Source organism: Ostrea edulis, chromosome 2 (genome assembly GCF_947568905.1).
Source record: "Ostrea edulis chromosome 2, xbOstEdul1.1, whole genome shotgun sequence".
NCBI classification, from domain to species: domain Eukaryota; kingdom Metazoa; phylum Mollusca; class Bivalvia; order Ostreida; family Ostreidae; genus Ostrea; species Ostrea edulis.
In genome coordinates this window covers 6,552,408-6,567,650 of record NC_079165.1, presented here as the reverse complement: position 1 = coordinate 6,567,650, position 15,243 = coordinate 6,552,408, and the positions used below count along the sequence as shown (strand labels likewise).

The 15,243-nt window shown below is 34.8% G+C and overlaps 1 protein-coding gene across 2 annotated transcripts; it reads right to left on the bottom strand.

The window, feature by feature from the left end:
* Positions 1-4,689: 4,689 nt before the first annotated feature.
* LOC125682005 (uncharacterized) lies at positions 4,690-15,214 on the bottom strand. 2 transcript variants are annotated; one of them, XM_048922374.2, is made up of 4 exons: positions 15,093-15,214; positions 12,078-12,152; positions 8,798-8,869; positions 4,690-6,069 (listed from the first exon to the last, which is right to left on the bottom strand). In XM_048922374.2, the coding sequence occupies exons 1-4, from the start codon at positions 15,124-15,126 to the stop codon at positions 5,981-5,983; spliced, it is 270 nt and encodes an 89-aa protein (XP_048778331.1). In that variant the 5' UTR covers positions 15,127-15,214; the 3' UTR covers positions 4,690-5,980. The 2 variants fall into 2 exon arrangements, with proteins under 2 accessions (XP_048778331.1, XP_048778330.2); XM_048922373.2 differs by lacking the exon at positions 15,093-15,214 and having other exon boundaries at positions 12,078-12,501.
* Between the last annotated feature and the right edge of the window lie 29 nt (positions 15,215-15,243).

Below are 15,243 nucleotides of genomic sequence, written 5' to 3'. Positions count from 1 at the left end.
CCACCAGATAACTGAACAAGAGGAAGGTCACATCACTCACCTGAGTCATCTTGGCTCATATTTAAAGATTTTCCCTATATATTTGTATGCAAAGCTTTGATACTCTCCCCCCCCCCCCCCCCCTTGTGACCCCATCCTACCCCTGGGGCCATGATTTTAACAAACTGAAATATGTCAGAAAGCTTTCATATAGATATCAGCTTTTCTGGTTTAGTGGTTCTTGAGAAAAAGATTTTTATAGATTTTTCCCTATATATTTGTATGTAAAACTTTGCTTTTCTGGCTCAGTGGTTCTTGAGAAGAAGATTTTTCCTATATATTTGTATGTACAACTTTGATCCCCTATTGTGGCCCCATCCAGCCACCCGGGGGCCATGATTTGAACAAACTTGAATCTACATTATGTCAGGAAGCTTTCATGTAAATCTGAGCTTTTCTGGCTCAGTGGTTCTTGAGAAGAAGATTTTTAAAGATTTATCCTATATATTAGCATGTAAAACTTTGATCCCCTTTTGTGGCCCCATCCAACCCCCGGGGGCCATGATTTGAACAAACTTGAATCTGCACTATGTCAGGAAGCTTTCATGTAAATTTCAGCTTTTCTGGCCCAGTGGTTCTTGAGAAGATTTTTAAATGACCCCACCCTATTTTTGTGATTATCTCCCCTTTGAAAGGGACATGGTCCTTCATTTGAACAAACTTGAAAGAGTTTAACCAAGGATGCTTTGTGGCAAATTTGGTTGAAATTGGCCCAGCGGTTCTTGAGAAGAAGTCGAAAATGTGAAAAGTTTACGATGCCAACACCGACAAATTTTGATCAGAAAAGCTCACTTGAGCCTTTGGCTCAGGTGGGCTAAAAATTGTTGAGTGTGTCAAAAAACATCAATCAATCAATGAATTAATTTTGGTGATTTTAGAATTGCAGCTAATTGCACCTTTAATTGTGTATGATACACAATAATAACAGACACACTGAAACATGCTAAATACAATGTAAAGAAATCAAAAGGCTTTATAAATATTACACTATTTACATATGCACATTATGACATACACACATACAGACAGACACACACGTATATATATCTATGTTGATCTGATGTTAAGTGTGCTCTCTATCTTGGTATATATCACACTTGTGTTGCATTCTGTCACATTGGAAATCTTTCATAAATTGCAAAACCATGACATTGAATTTGATAATGTACAAATCACACAAGGAAAAAAACAAAAAAACTAGAACTGTCTTAACATGATTAATATAAACACCCCCCCTTAAATGGTGGGAAATCATGAACTTATGCTCACTGAGGTTTTTAATGAAGATATAATCTGGACAATGACAACATAACACCCTCTTCCTTCAAAATGGAAAAAATTACTCATATTAAATTTCCTTGAATGTTAAAAAATCTTATCAATAAAGCAATGAAACAAGTGCTTGAATTCCTTATTTATATAAGGCATGCAGGTAGTTTTAATCAGATCTGTTAATCAATGTTAAAGATGAACTCTGGACAATATATGTGGACGGACGGACAAGCTTTGTTCGGGGGTGGGGGTGGGGGGTGTGTTAAATAAAAACTACACGTCAAGTACATGTACGTGTTTACCATGCTACTGTTCTTATAATAATTATCAACCGATAACTTAAAAGATATATGATATTAGTTGTCTCAATTTGAAAAATATGTTTACAATTGTGGCAGGACCATTTGGCACTGTTAAAAAAAATTCTTTTTCATGTTATTTTGAATACTTGTAATTGTTTTGATTGGGGGTTAATGTGGTTGTACCCTGGAATCCATAAACAAGATTTAATTAGCTTGAGGAGGAAGTATTTTCTGCAAGCTTCATTGCCAGACAAACACTTTGTATGTCAGGGGCAGATCTAAATGGGGTGTGTGGGTGCGTTACACTCACTGCCACACACACACACACCCCTCCCCCCATTTTTGGGGTCTTCATTTCCCTCCCCCTTTCTCAGGTGGAAAAGTTACAAACTGAGGTTACAACTCTCCCAATGAAAATTTTCAGAATCTGACGATTTAGGTTAGCTGACCATCTTGTCACAATCTGCCATATTCAATTATGTAAAATTTGTCAATTATGAAAAGTTTTTTCTTTTTACTTGTGAATGTTATTGTAATACAACATATGAAAAAATGTCCAGTGTTATATAATGTGAGTTAATAACATTTAATTAGTTGTCATAATTTTATGTACAGTACTTAAAAATCTGATCGGCTGAGAAATGTTTGAAAACAAACAAAATTTTCCTGTAAAATCTACTCTTTCCATAGCAACATGATATATTCATTGTCAATGCATAAGTAAAATTATCACGTGTCAAATTTAAGCATACATGTATGTATAATTCACATTTATATGCATTTAAAAATTTGTGAGGAAGTGGTACTTGCAATATATGTAACAGGAAGGGAGAAAACGCAACAGACCAGACCAGGATTCGAACCCGAACCCCTTAAATTTCCACGTCTGATTGCCACAAAAGCTTATTCCAAAATCAAAAATCCTTGTACTGAACAATGATAGCATAACATGCAATTGTACAACGAGAGTAAACTGATTAACTTCATACAGGTTAAGTTACCAATTTGACTCTACTGCTTTGCGTAACTTTATTTTAAAAAAAAAAGTTTAATAATAAACTTAATGATAAAACTACCACCACAACGAAAGACATCTGATTGCCAACAGCTTGTGCAGTCCGATTGATGAGGATAAATTTCTTGGGGTGACAATTTCCGCTCCACTGCAATATTGAACATGCACTCTCAGATATTGGAGAAAGTGGCCTAATTGTTGAATATTATTCCGAAGAAAAATTTCGCTCAAAAGAAGTACAACTTGCAAAGAAAAATTGTTACATTTCATAATATACTTGCACAGGCACTCATGCAGCGTTTTAAACACCTATTGATAAAAAAAATGTCTTCCTATAATCAAAATATCTTTTTTTATTATAGATATTTAAAACGTTGAGTGGCTGTGTATAATATTTGGCACAAATAGTCCCTGGGAAACATGTACCAGTACACCAAGTTTGATGATCGTTGCCTTAATTATTAGTACTGTTTTCCCTTCACAATTACAAATGAGAGTAATTGGCCTTTATATTTGACCTTGAGGATTAGAGGCATCTTCCTCTCATCATGAGGAAACATGTACCAGGTTTGAGTATCCTTGACTTAGTTTATAAGTACTCTGTGTATCCTTCCCACAAAGTAGATGGATGAACAGATAACAGGCACATAGAAACACTGCACCATACCATAATAAAATCTGTCTATGAATTTGTTTGATTATCCAAGCTTATTATTACTGTTTCTTTCTTATTTATGCCATGCAAGTTTGACATTGAAAAATGATAAACTTCTTCCTCAAATCACTGAGTCAGCGGTCAAAGCCTTTTAACCATGTACATGTGTATTTGACCTTGAACATGAATTGTGTACCAAGATTGATGATCCAAGCTTTATATAGGTTATTTTTATCTGACCCACAGGGTGCTGACAGATGATTGTATGGACTGCATTCTGCTATAGTATGACCAGTCTGTGACAGGCATCTAAACATGAGGTTATAGATCCTACACCCACCATATATCAAAATAATGGAAGCTGCAAATAAACTTTTAACCGCGTCAGAACTTACTGTGATAAACCTGATTGAACCTGTGGAAATTTTTCATTTGTCTGCACCAGTTTGGAATAAAAATGAATAAGACTTCTTTTAAGAATTTTTCTTGAAAAAAGAAAGAAAGAAGATATTTTAGAGGTGGATATGAAAGGAGTGGGTGTGGAAACATTTTGCAATGTGGAATAAAATCAATTTTCCATCCTGAAATTCTTTCATTGAATATATCTTATTTTTATTTTATCAATATTTTCAGAAATGGGCCTTGTTGAATCACCTGACATTTCCCATTAGTGGAAAACATTGGAAAACACACACCCCCAATTTTAGTACATGGAAGGTAAAAAAAAAACTTTCCAGCACTGACTCTGTCTGATATGCCTGTGCTGAGGGTTGGCGTGCTATGGGTGGCGGAGTTGACTGGGTCCCTCTTGATAAACAGATTATAAAGCAAGCTAGATTTTCGACATCAGTCAAGTGGTGATTTTTGGCAATCAATTAAATGACACAATTAACCTAATTGATTTATAATATTGTGTATGTCATCAGAGGAACATACAACACACGTTACATTTTGTAAAGTTATCCTGAAATCAACCCAAATTCTGTAATGGCCATGACCCAAACTTCATTTTAAATCTTCTCAATAAATATAACCAAACCCTCTATGTATAATTAAAGTGCACAGGTATTCAAAATCTGGAAATTTGTTTATTTCATAATTTCAGTTGACAGTTTAGTACCTACTGTTTTTATCGATAAATACTGGAGATACATTTCACAATGTAATAATAATAACTATTTGAAATATGAGACCCAAGTGTTGTCATCCAAAACCTCACCTGGTGTCATACATCCTGTTCCATCCATGTTAGAATATCATATTCTATTCCACAATTCATGTCAAAACAATGGGCATAAAATGGAAATGATTTAAAACATTATTTGCTGACAATGACATAACTGACTATTATATTATAACCACTAGTTCCAGACTGGGAGGAGTACAATAAAAGACACAAGAACTGATTCAAAGATATCAAAATGCAAGTTTTTATAATGAATTTTGATTTATTCAGAAATATCAGACAGTGCTAAATCAGAATCATATTCGGAGAAATCAATAGTAATCCTCCTCCATTGTTTTCTCTAGATTTCTACAACATCAATAACATCAGGTAGATGACAGACATTTTGGGATGTAGGTCTCCCAATTTGTTCATGTTTCAACAATTTTCAAATAAAATCAGAAGTCATTTCTTATATACCTATTTCGAATTTGACTTTTTTAACCTGGTCTATTTCAGATATACAATTTTATACATAATGAAATATAAGGTGAACAACATACACATAATCAGAGCTATAGATCAGCATACACATACATATAAGTATAAAAGATAATATTTGTAATATAGGTGATTGCGTGAGAGTTGTATGAAAATAAAAATAGAAGAAAAAAATTGTGTTAAATGAGAAAAAGAAATGGGATGTAATTACAATTATGAATTATCTTTTCTTATTTTCTCTGCTAAGAATAAAATTTTTCCTAAGTTTCGCAATTCTTTAACATTTTGTACACTTAATGATTGAATTAATTTGAAAATGCTTGGACGTCTAAAATAACACTTTTTGATATATAAATTACGTATTTCTTGGTATTTTGGACATTTCAAAATAAAGTGAAACTCATTATAGGTGAAGGTCTTGATTTTTATACACACATAATTTTTTTAACGGCACAATGGACAGACAATGATTTAAATTTATCGATCCTCATGATTACTTGCCTGTATCGGGTCAATGAACAGGCATTAAGTTTGAGAACTGATATGCATGTACCTATGTTCATAAATATGAAAATGAGGTTTAAGTATTGCATAAGATTAGAAATGCACTCTTTTAAAATACAATATTCAGAAAACGTATTTCACAACCTCATACATATAATTATTAAATAATTTGTATCACATCTCATAAAGTTTTGATGTGCATCATTGACTTTTATTACATTACAGTTTTGAGAGAGAGAGAGAGAGAGAGAGAGAGAGAGAGAGAGAGAAGAGAGAGAGAGAGAGAGAGAGAGAGAGAGAGAGAGAGAGAGACTGACTGGGATCAATATCACAGGGAAGTTGAATACCCTCATATAAATATACAGGTATAACGATATCAAGGAATTGTCATAGAGGCTACCCACAGTAACCAAACATGTACACAAGTTCCTCCAACTTCCATTGTCAACAACGCTCTTCTCTGTATCTCTAGGTGTTATTTCTTTCAGCAAGTTAATTATTTTCAGTAAAGTGTTTTTAGCAGGTTTTCACAATAGTCCATAGTCCCCTGCCACTGGATTGTACATCCTAGGACCTAGTCCATGATGATGTCCGCCATAGTGCATCAGAGCTGCAGCTAGTAAACAAATAATCTTTATTATCAATTGATTAATGCTTCTCTAAACACTGCTTCTATTGATTCAGTCATTAGTCCACAGACATTTGATGCTCTCACTAATGCCTCTGCTCCTGTTACAGCAAAACTCTTGGATCATATACCCAGTAGCTAAGTACTTCGATGCAAGCTTGAAAATACGGATGTATATTTAATTGCTGCGATAAAATTTAGAAATTTACATCAAAATTAAGGATTATCTCCCTCATGCATAGCTCTATCCTTGGACAAATTGAGCTCCAGTTTTTGGCACTCTATGTTTTCTTGTAGGTCTTACAAGTTTATTGTTATTTCGAATTTCCAAAATTTCGGATTGAGCATCACTGAAGAGACATTGTTTGTCGAAATGCACATCTGGTGCATCAAAATTGGTACCGTATAAGCTTTACACTACATGGAATCAAATTTTTTTTCATTATCAGGAGCAGGCATTTAATGAGGTACTCTACATCGTCATAATGGCTGACTTCCTTTCAAAACATGGAGGAAAATATAAATATCAGTGATGTTTGTCTATTCATTTAAAAAATTCTCGCCTTGCTGAGTAGCTCAGTAAGTTAGCACATCGACTGCTGAACCATAGATTGCGTGTTCGAGTTCAGCAGAGGTTTTAAATTTTTCTCAGATTGTTTTCAACTAAAACTGTATTTTTTTACTAAATAAAGTAAATGTGAAAGTTTTCAATTTCAAAATATTGTTGTACATATCATCCACTTTTCATCCATATCAAATTTCTCAGGTGTAGCATACATCCTTAAAATGCTTGTGCTTTATTCTGTGTGTGCTTTATTCTGTTTTGAGAATTTTCCAAGTTCAACAAATACTTGTCAATTTACAACTCCCCACCCCTCAATTTTTTTTTTATGATTTCTCCAAAAGGATAATTTGCATTTCAAAATAAAGGGTACCGCTGTGTCACATGATGTGTCCATCTGGAAATATTTTTTGAAACGAGATCACACGATGACACCATTTAATCACTACTACAGTATCGATTGATTGTATATAGTTTAACGTTCCTCTCGAGAATATTTCACTCATATAGAGATGTCACCACTGCCGGTGAAGGGCTGCAAAATTTAGGCCTATGCTCGGCGCTTATGGCCATTGAGCAGGGAGGGATCTTTATCGTGCCACACCTGTTGTGACACAGGGCCTCGGTTTCTGCAGTCTCATCCGAAGGACCGCCCCATTTTGTCGCCTCTTATGACAAGCAAGGGGGTACTGAGGATCTTATATTCTATTCTAACCCGGATCCCCACGGGATCTACAGTATCTAAACACAACAATGAGCATATATGAGAGATAAGAATGTCGCTATGTAAATTAGAGTAACCAATTTTAGCAAAATACTAACAAACTTGAGATTGTTTTTATGAAACACAATGTCTCCCCAGCTCCCCAAATTGGAAGTGCTCCAAATGAAACCTCCTCCCCTTAATGTACTGGATGGTATGGAGGAGAAAGCATGAGCAGGAAGATAGACATTATCAACTCCAATAAGCCACATAGGAGAAGTGTTCACAAACTATTTTACACTTCCCATCCCTCAGATCCACTAATAATTTTAAGGATAACAATTGGAACCTCCTGTCCCTGCAATATGCCCATCTGCAAATGGCATTTAAAAGGATTTCAAGTGTATCGGATAAGCCATATAGGAGAAGTGTTCACAAGCTATTTTACATCCTCCACCCCTTTTAGATCCACTATAACTTTTACGAAAATAATAATTGGATCCTCCTGTCCTGACAATATGCACATCTACAAATGGCAATGAAGCATTGTAAAAAGTTTCAAGTCTATCCAATAAGCCATATAGGAGAAGTGTTCACAAGATTTTGTGACGGACGGACAGAAACTACAAAAACAAAATGTCTCCCCCTAAAAGAGGGGAGACATAATTAATGACTGTGATGTGTCATGTGTACATTGTAATACAAAGAGCTTATTCATTTGTATGTGAACAACTGTATTAAATCATCTTCTACATGAACAAAGATCACATAGCCCTCTGTTCTAGGTGCTTTAATGAAGTCTTTTACATTTCACAAACAAGTTGAACTTCATCAGAAATTCCATCATACTTACAAGAAAAAAAAAATATGTACAAAAAACAAAAACCCAAGAAAAATGAAAATAAATCTCAGCTTTTCTTAAAGAAAATTCAAAATTTCTTGATGTTTTTGTATGGAATATCCCAAGGGGATCCGGGTTAGAATAGGTCCTCAGTACCCCTTGCTTGTCATAAGAGGCGACTAAATGGGGCGGTCCTTCGAATGAGATCGCGAAAATAAAGGCCCCATGTCATAGCAGGTGTGACACAATAAACAACCCTCCCAGCTCAAAGGCCGTAAGTGCCAAGCATATATAGACCTAAATTTTGCAGCCCTTCACCAGCAATGGTGACATTTCCATGAGTGAAAAATTCTCGAAAGGATGGTATACAATATTTTGTATGGAACAAAAAATTCTATTCAAACTGGTATCTATTACCCCTTTTCAAAGCTAGAATTTTTTTTTATCTACATAGGGTTACAATGACAATATATTCTCATTAACCTAATTGAGCTCTAGTCCTTCCAACACCTTAAGTTTAATTGAAATGGTTGTTACTATAGTTGGCGATACTATTTTTAATTGAGGTCACTATGACCTGGTTTTAGGTCACAAAATGTAAACAACTCACCTGCAATAACGGCATCTTCATTTCTGCTGTTTCGGATGTTGTGACCAGACGGCGGTAATGTCATAGTTTGATCTGGAAACAGAAATATTTCTACTTCTGTGGATTCATGCATATTATATACTTATGGACACATGTTCTGAGCAAACTATAGCCTACTGGAGACATCTATTGCATCAGCTTTTCAAAACTTCCTGTCAGCTGTCACAGTTTCATCCATTTAACAATGTTGAAACCTGTGAATCTTTATCACATCTTAAGAAAATATCAAATCAGAAGTAGAGAGGGACATATTGTATAGAGGTAGAAAGGGACAGGTTAGTGCTGAACTTGTATAGAGATAGAAAGGGACTGGTTTGTGCTTAAGTTGTATAGAGATTAGAAAGTGACTGGTTTGTGCTAAAGTTGTATAGAGATAGAAAGGGACATGTTTGTGCTAAAGTTGTATAAAGATAGAAAGGGACATGTTTGTGCTAAAGTTGTATAGAGATAGAAAGGGACAGGTTTGTGCTAAAGTTGTATAGAGATAGAAAGGGACATGTTTGTGCTAAAGTTGTATAGAGATAGAAAGGGACATGTTTGTGCTAAAGTTGTATAGAGATAGAAAGGGACAGGTTTGTGCTAAAGTTGTATAGAGATAGAAAGGGACAGGTTTGTGCTAAAGTTGTATAGAGATAGAAAGGGACTGGTTTGTGCTTAAGTTGTACAGAGATTAGAAAGTGACAGGTTTGTGTTTAAGTTGTATAGAGATAGAAAGGGTCTGGTTTGTGCTAAAGTTGTATAGAGATAGAAAGGGACAGGATTGTGCTAAAGTTGTGTAGAGATAGAAAGGGACAGGTTAGTGCTAAAGTTGTGTAGAGATAGAAAGGGACAGGTTTGTGCTAAAGTTGTGTAGAGATAGAAAGGGACAGGTTTGTATTAAAGTTGTATAAAGATAGAAAGGGACTGGTTTGTGCTAAAGTTGTGTAGAGATAGAAAGGGTCTGGTTTGTGCTAAAGTTGTATAGAGATAGAAAGGGACAGGATTGTGCTAAAGTTGTGTAGAGATAGAAAGGGACAGGTTAGTGCTAAAGTTGTGTAGAGATAGAAAGGGACTGGTTTGTGCTGAAGTTGTGTAGAGATAGAAAGGGACAGGTTTGTGCTAAAGTTGTATAAAGATAGAAAGGGACTGGTTTGTGCTAAAGTTGTGTAGAGATAGAAAGGGACATGTTTGTGCTAAAGTTGTATAGAGATAGAAAGGGACATGTTTGTGCTAAAGTTGTATAGAGATAGAAAGGGACTGGTTTGTGCTAAAGTTGTGTAGAGATAGAAAGGGACTGGTTTGTGCTAAAGTTGTATAAAGATAGAAAGGGACAGGTTTGTGCTAAAGTTGTGTAGAGATAGAAAGGGACATGTTTGTGCTAAAGTTGTATAGAGATAGAAAGGGACATGTTTGTGCTAAAGTTGTATAGAGATAGAAAGGGACATGTTTGTGCTAAAGCTGTGTAGAGATAGAAAGGGACAGGTTTGTGCTGAAGTTGTGTAGAGATAGAAAGGGACAGGTTTGTGCTAAAGTTGTATAGAGATAGAAAGGGACAGGTTTGTGCTAAAGTTGTATAAAGATAGAAAGTGACTGGTTTGTGCTAAAGTTGTGTAGAGATAGAAAGGGACATGTTTGTGCTAAAGTTGTATAGAGATAGAAAGGGACATGTTTGTGCTAAAGTTGTATAGAGATAGAAATGGACTGGTTTGTGCTAAAGTTGTGTAGAGATAGAAAGGGACATGTTTGTGCTAAAGTTGTATAAAGATAGAAAGGGACTGGTTTGTGCTAAAGTTGTATAGAGATAGAAAGGGACAGGTTTGTGCTAAAGTTGTATAAAGATAGAAAGGGACTGGTTTGTGCTAAAGTTGTGTAGAGATAGAAAGGGACATGTTTGTGCTAAAGTTGTATAGAGATAGAAAGGGACATGTTTGTGCTAAAGTTGTATAGAGATATAGAATTGGACTGGTTTGTGCTAAAGTTGTGTAGAGATTAGAAAAGGACAGGATTGTGCTAAAGTTATATCTAAAGGCAGAAAGAGATGAGATTATGCAAGACACACGGTGCAGGTCATTTCAGCCTCAGAAACATTTAGTTACCTAATTCAGTTTTGGTCAATCATTTCAATTTCAGATTATCTCAACACCAAATGCTTATTCATTTTAGCCTCACGTTTTCCTTTGTCACATTTTACATGGTTTATATGAAAATGTTTTACGTTTTAAACTATATATATACTTTCATTTACCCTACCTAGATTCTCTATATATTTCTATCACATAAAAATGCTTTATATACTCAGTATCACCAATAGTTGTTCTCAATAAAGAATGTTCAACATTAATATTATTAAGTTTATAGATACACGAGCACATTGTTGTTCTACAATCCATTGTACCAAACACTAATTATATCATAGTTACATAGTGGCTTGAAAACAGTTCCCTTTTCTTGTGTATGGTTTTACTGCCAAGAGAGAAGAAACAGCATTCACTGCAGCAGTATTTAGAAAATATTCATGTTTGTATTGTTAGACATGAAACAATCAGCTTATTACATATATATCTAAAACACTGAAGAAATAACATGACATGTACATGCATAAGTACATTATGTAATTATAAAATTGATCGACAGAATTGGATCCTCTCATTAAAATTTTAAACCCTGCTGATAAATTATTGGTAATTCAACTGCAGTCTGGTCCAAATGTTATGAAACTTGTTTGCCAAATTGATATAAAACAAAATTCAGCAATTTTAAATCTGTTGAAAATATTAAAGGATTAAAACCTATCCTGATCGAGAAATTGGCAAAAGAAGTTGTAGAAAAATTATACATCGAATCTCTTCAACAGATCAATAATCTACATGTAATTCTAATCGTGATATTGTCAATCCAACGTGTAGAAGAATTCTAACTGATAATATGTAACAATCATGCAGTGGTTGACGTGTTATCTAAGACCAGGTGTCTAATTGCAGTTTAATAGATTGAGGCTGAAACAACTTTCATTGGCTGAATTGAGTAAATACTGACACTACAAGAGGTCCAAATTTCTTAAGGCTACTTATAGAAAGACCAATCCCTATATCATAGGTCCAATGTAATCATGAAAACAAACAACTAGTCTAGATGAAAAACTGGACTTGAAGTTCAACTGGTACAATGTAAATCTACGTCTTTTTGTTACAGCTCCTAAGAAACTTTAATAGCCTGGGTGTTTAAGTTAATTAAGCCAGAATGAAGACAGAAATTGACTTACTTGGTTGAATCCATCGCGTTTCTGTGTTTTGACTGCGGGGATATGAGTTGGCTGTTGGTTGAGGTACGGAAGGATCTGTGAATGGATTAAAAAAACCCAAGAAATATGTCCATAGGATATAATGCCCCACCCAATGTGACATTGTGATGCAATATAAAAACAAGAGGCCTATGGGCCACATTGCTAACCTGAGTCACCATGGCCCATATCTATAAATTTTCACTATACATGTATATTCGCATGTGAAATTTTGATTCCCTATTGTGGTCCTAACCTATCCCTGGGGGCCATGATTTTTATAAAAATCTGCACTGCACTGTCAGAAAGCTGCCATGTAAATTTGAACTTGTCTGGACAAGTGGTTCTTGAGAAGATTTATAAAGACTTTTTCCTATATATTTGCATGTAAAAGTTTTGATCCCCTATTGTGGACCCCCCCCCCCCCCCCCCCCCCCCAAGGAAACATGAATCTAACAAACTTGAATCTGCAATATGTCAGGAAGCTTCTATGTAAATTTGAACTTTTCTGGCCCAGTGCATCTTGAAAAGATTTTTAAATGACCCCACACTATTTTTGCATGTTTGTGATTATCTCCCTTTTGAAGGAGGTTAGTCCTTCTTTGATCAAACTTGAATCCCCTTCACCAAAGGATAATTTGTACTAAGTTTGATTGAAATTGGCCCACTGGTTCTGGACAAAAAGATTTTAAAAATTTGTCAGTGTATTTCACTATTATCTCCCCTTGGGGAAGAGTATTGCCCCTCATTTGAATAAACTTGAATCTCCTTCACCCCAAGGATGTTTGTGCCAAGTTTGGTTGAAATTGACCAAGTCGTTCTGAAGAAGAAGATGAAAATGTGAAAAGTTTACAACAATAGAAAGTTTTGATCAGAAAAGCTCACTTGAGCTAAACCCCTAGCTGGTACCTTCTCCTTGCCCAATATTTGTCCTATTCACAATGAAAAATGGGTTGCATTTTTTCATTTTATGGGGAAAAAAATCAAAAATACTTAACTTTTTAAAAAAGAAAATTAATATGTAGATTAAGGATGACCATATGGGGGCGATTGAAAGGAAATATCTTAATAAATCTTCATGTAAAAAACATTATAGCTTTTCAATGTAAAAAGTTGCTGCTCACTTTTTCATTCACCTTATCAATGCATTAGAATAGAGAAATGCAGTGCTTTCACAATAGGGAATTCACTTTGTTGTGTTAGTATCAGGATTTACACCCTTAGTGAATTTAATTTGATGTGGTGCTAGCCTTTATATAGGTAAATGAAAAGCGAAGATACCGAACAGTGATCAATCTCATAACTCCTATAAACAATGCAAAATAGATAGTTGGGCAAACACGGACCCTTGGACACACCAGAGGTGGGATCAGGTGCCTAGGAGGAGTAAGCATATCCTGTCGACCAGTCACATCAGCCGTGAGCCCTATATCCTGATCAGGTAAACGGAGTTATCCGTAGTCAAAATCTGAGCTGTGTTCCAGTCATATCACATCAAGAGAACCTTTGAAACACTCTTGTATATTGTTATTTACTTTAAAAGCTTTAATACAGTAAATAAATACAAAAATAAAAAGGAAAACCTTTCAAACACTCTCCCTTATCAATCTAATGCATTATTTCTATGGCAAAGTGAAATGTTCTAATAAAAAATGTCATATTTTTTTCAAAATGTTATTTTTTTAAAAAATCTTTAAACTTTTTGACTCAATTATCACCCATTCATTGCAATCTGAGTATTATTGAAATTTACCAAAGTTCTAAGAAAATTGCTATAAAGATAAATAGCAATTTTGCATTAATTAAATGTTGATATTAAGCTATCAATAGAAAGGTTATCATTTTTTCAAAATTACTTCTAACAAAAGAAAAAAATATATACCTCTACTATGTGCCCTTGCCATATTAAAAAAATCTCTTCATTAATTGCTTTGAAACTGAGCTAACCACCAAATAGGAAATATTGAAGTCAAGGTCACATGGAAGGTCAAGGTAAAAAAAAAGGTCACAGTTGAATAGCTACCACTAATATGTATCAGTGTAAGAGTTTTCAAAAAATATTGTCAATTTACAGTTGCTGTGAAATTCAGCTAAACACCAAATGTAGGCAAAAGCAAGGTCAAAGGAAATGTCAAGGTCAAAAAGTATGATGCATTTAAATTGATGTCACCAATATGTATCAGCATAAAAGTTTTGATAAAAATATCTTGAATAGTTTCTTTAAAACTGAGCTAAACGCAAAGGGTGACGTACAGGACAAACACTACATGCCCCGGCCATATTCATGGTGGAGCATAATCAAATACCCACACAAAACACCACATAAATGCCCGGACAAAACACACCCAAACTACCCCCCCCCCCCCCCCCCCAAAAAAAAAAATCAATAACATAATGTCTGACACTGCTCTATGCATGTTCATTACCCTGCCACTACATTATCTAGAAACACGATTTAATTGAAATTGATGGAAGTCCTACACCCCCATTTTTGGCTAGAAGAGCACTGGCTCCCTGGAGCCTTACTAGCAATCCCCAAACAGAAAAATACTCAAGAAAATAACAGTATTACTAAAAGCTGTAATGGTTGTTAATTTCTCTTTAATAGTTATCTCATAATTATTCTGTCCCCAAGCACCTCAGAAGTAATTTTTATCCCATACACAATAAAAAATTGATCCAAGTCAATTAACGGTGTACTGTTAAGGCTTGAACTTAGTATTTGCATATTTATTATACGGATTCTCATTGCACAGGAGTCCATAATTATTTAAAATAAATCAAATGAATTTATATTTATAGTATTAATCAGGTTATTAACAGTGCAGTGCCCTCTTGTGTTCAGAATTTCAAACATGCCATTCCATTATTGTTTGGACAGTAACATAACAACCTCACCACAAACAATTTTGTCACTTATTATGTTTAAGGTTTGTCAATAAAACACAAACAGTGACACAAAACCTGTCAATCACTAAAATACTCCAACATATATACCTGTATTTGAAGCTGCACAGCCCATGTTGTTCATTTACAACTATCCATAACGATTGTGTGCATATAACTTTCCATTTTTAAATAAGCGAGTCTGTTCAAAGGGAGATAACTTGTAAACTCACTTCAAAGTAAACAAAGTTCTCCAAATTAA

Excerpts from the sequence above, each read along its gene's own strand:
- LOC125682005 (XM_048922373.2), bottom strand. The coding sequence starts at position 12,258 with ATGTGGCCCATAGGCCTCTTGTTTTTATATTGCATCACAATGTCACAT. Across the intron at positions 8,870-12,077 it reads AACGCGATGGATTCAACCAA|ATCAAACTATGACATTACCG; the intron begins GTAAGTCAATTT and ends TTCTGTTTCCAG. Across the intron at positions 6,070-8,797 it reads TGAAGATGCCGTTATTGCAG|CTGCAGCTCTGATGCACTAT; the intron begins GTGAGTTGTTTA and ends TTTGTTTACTAG.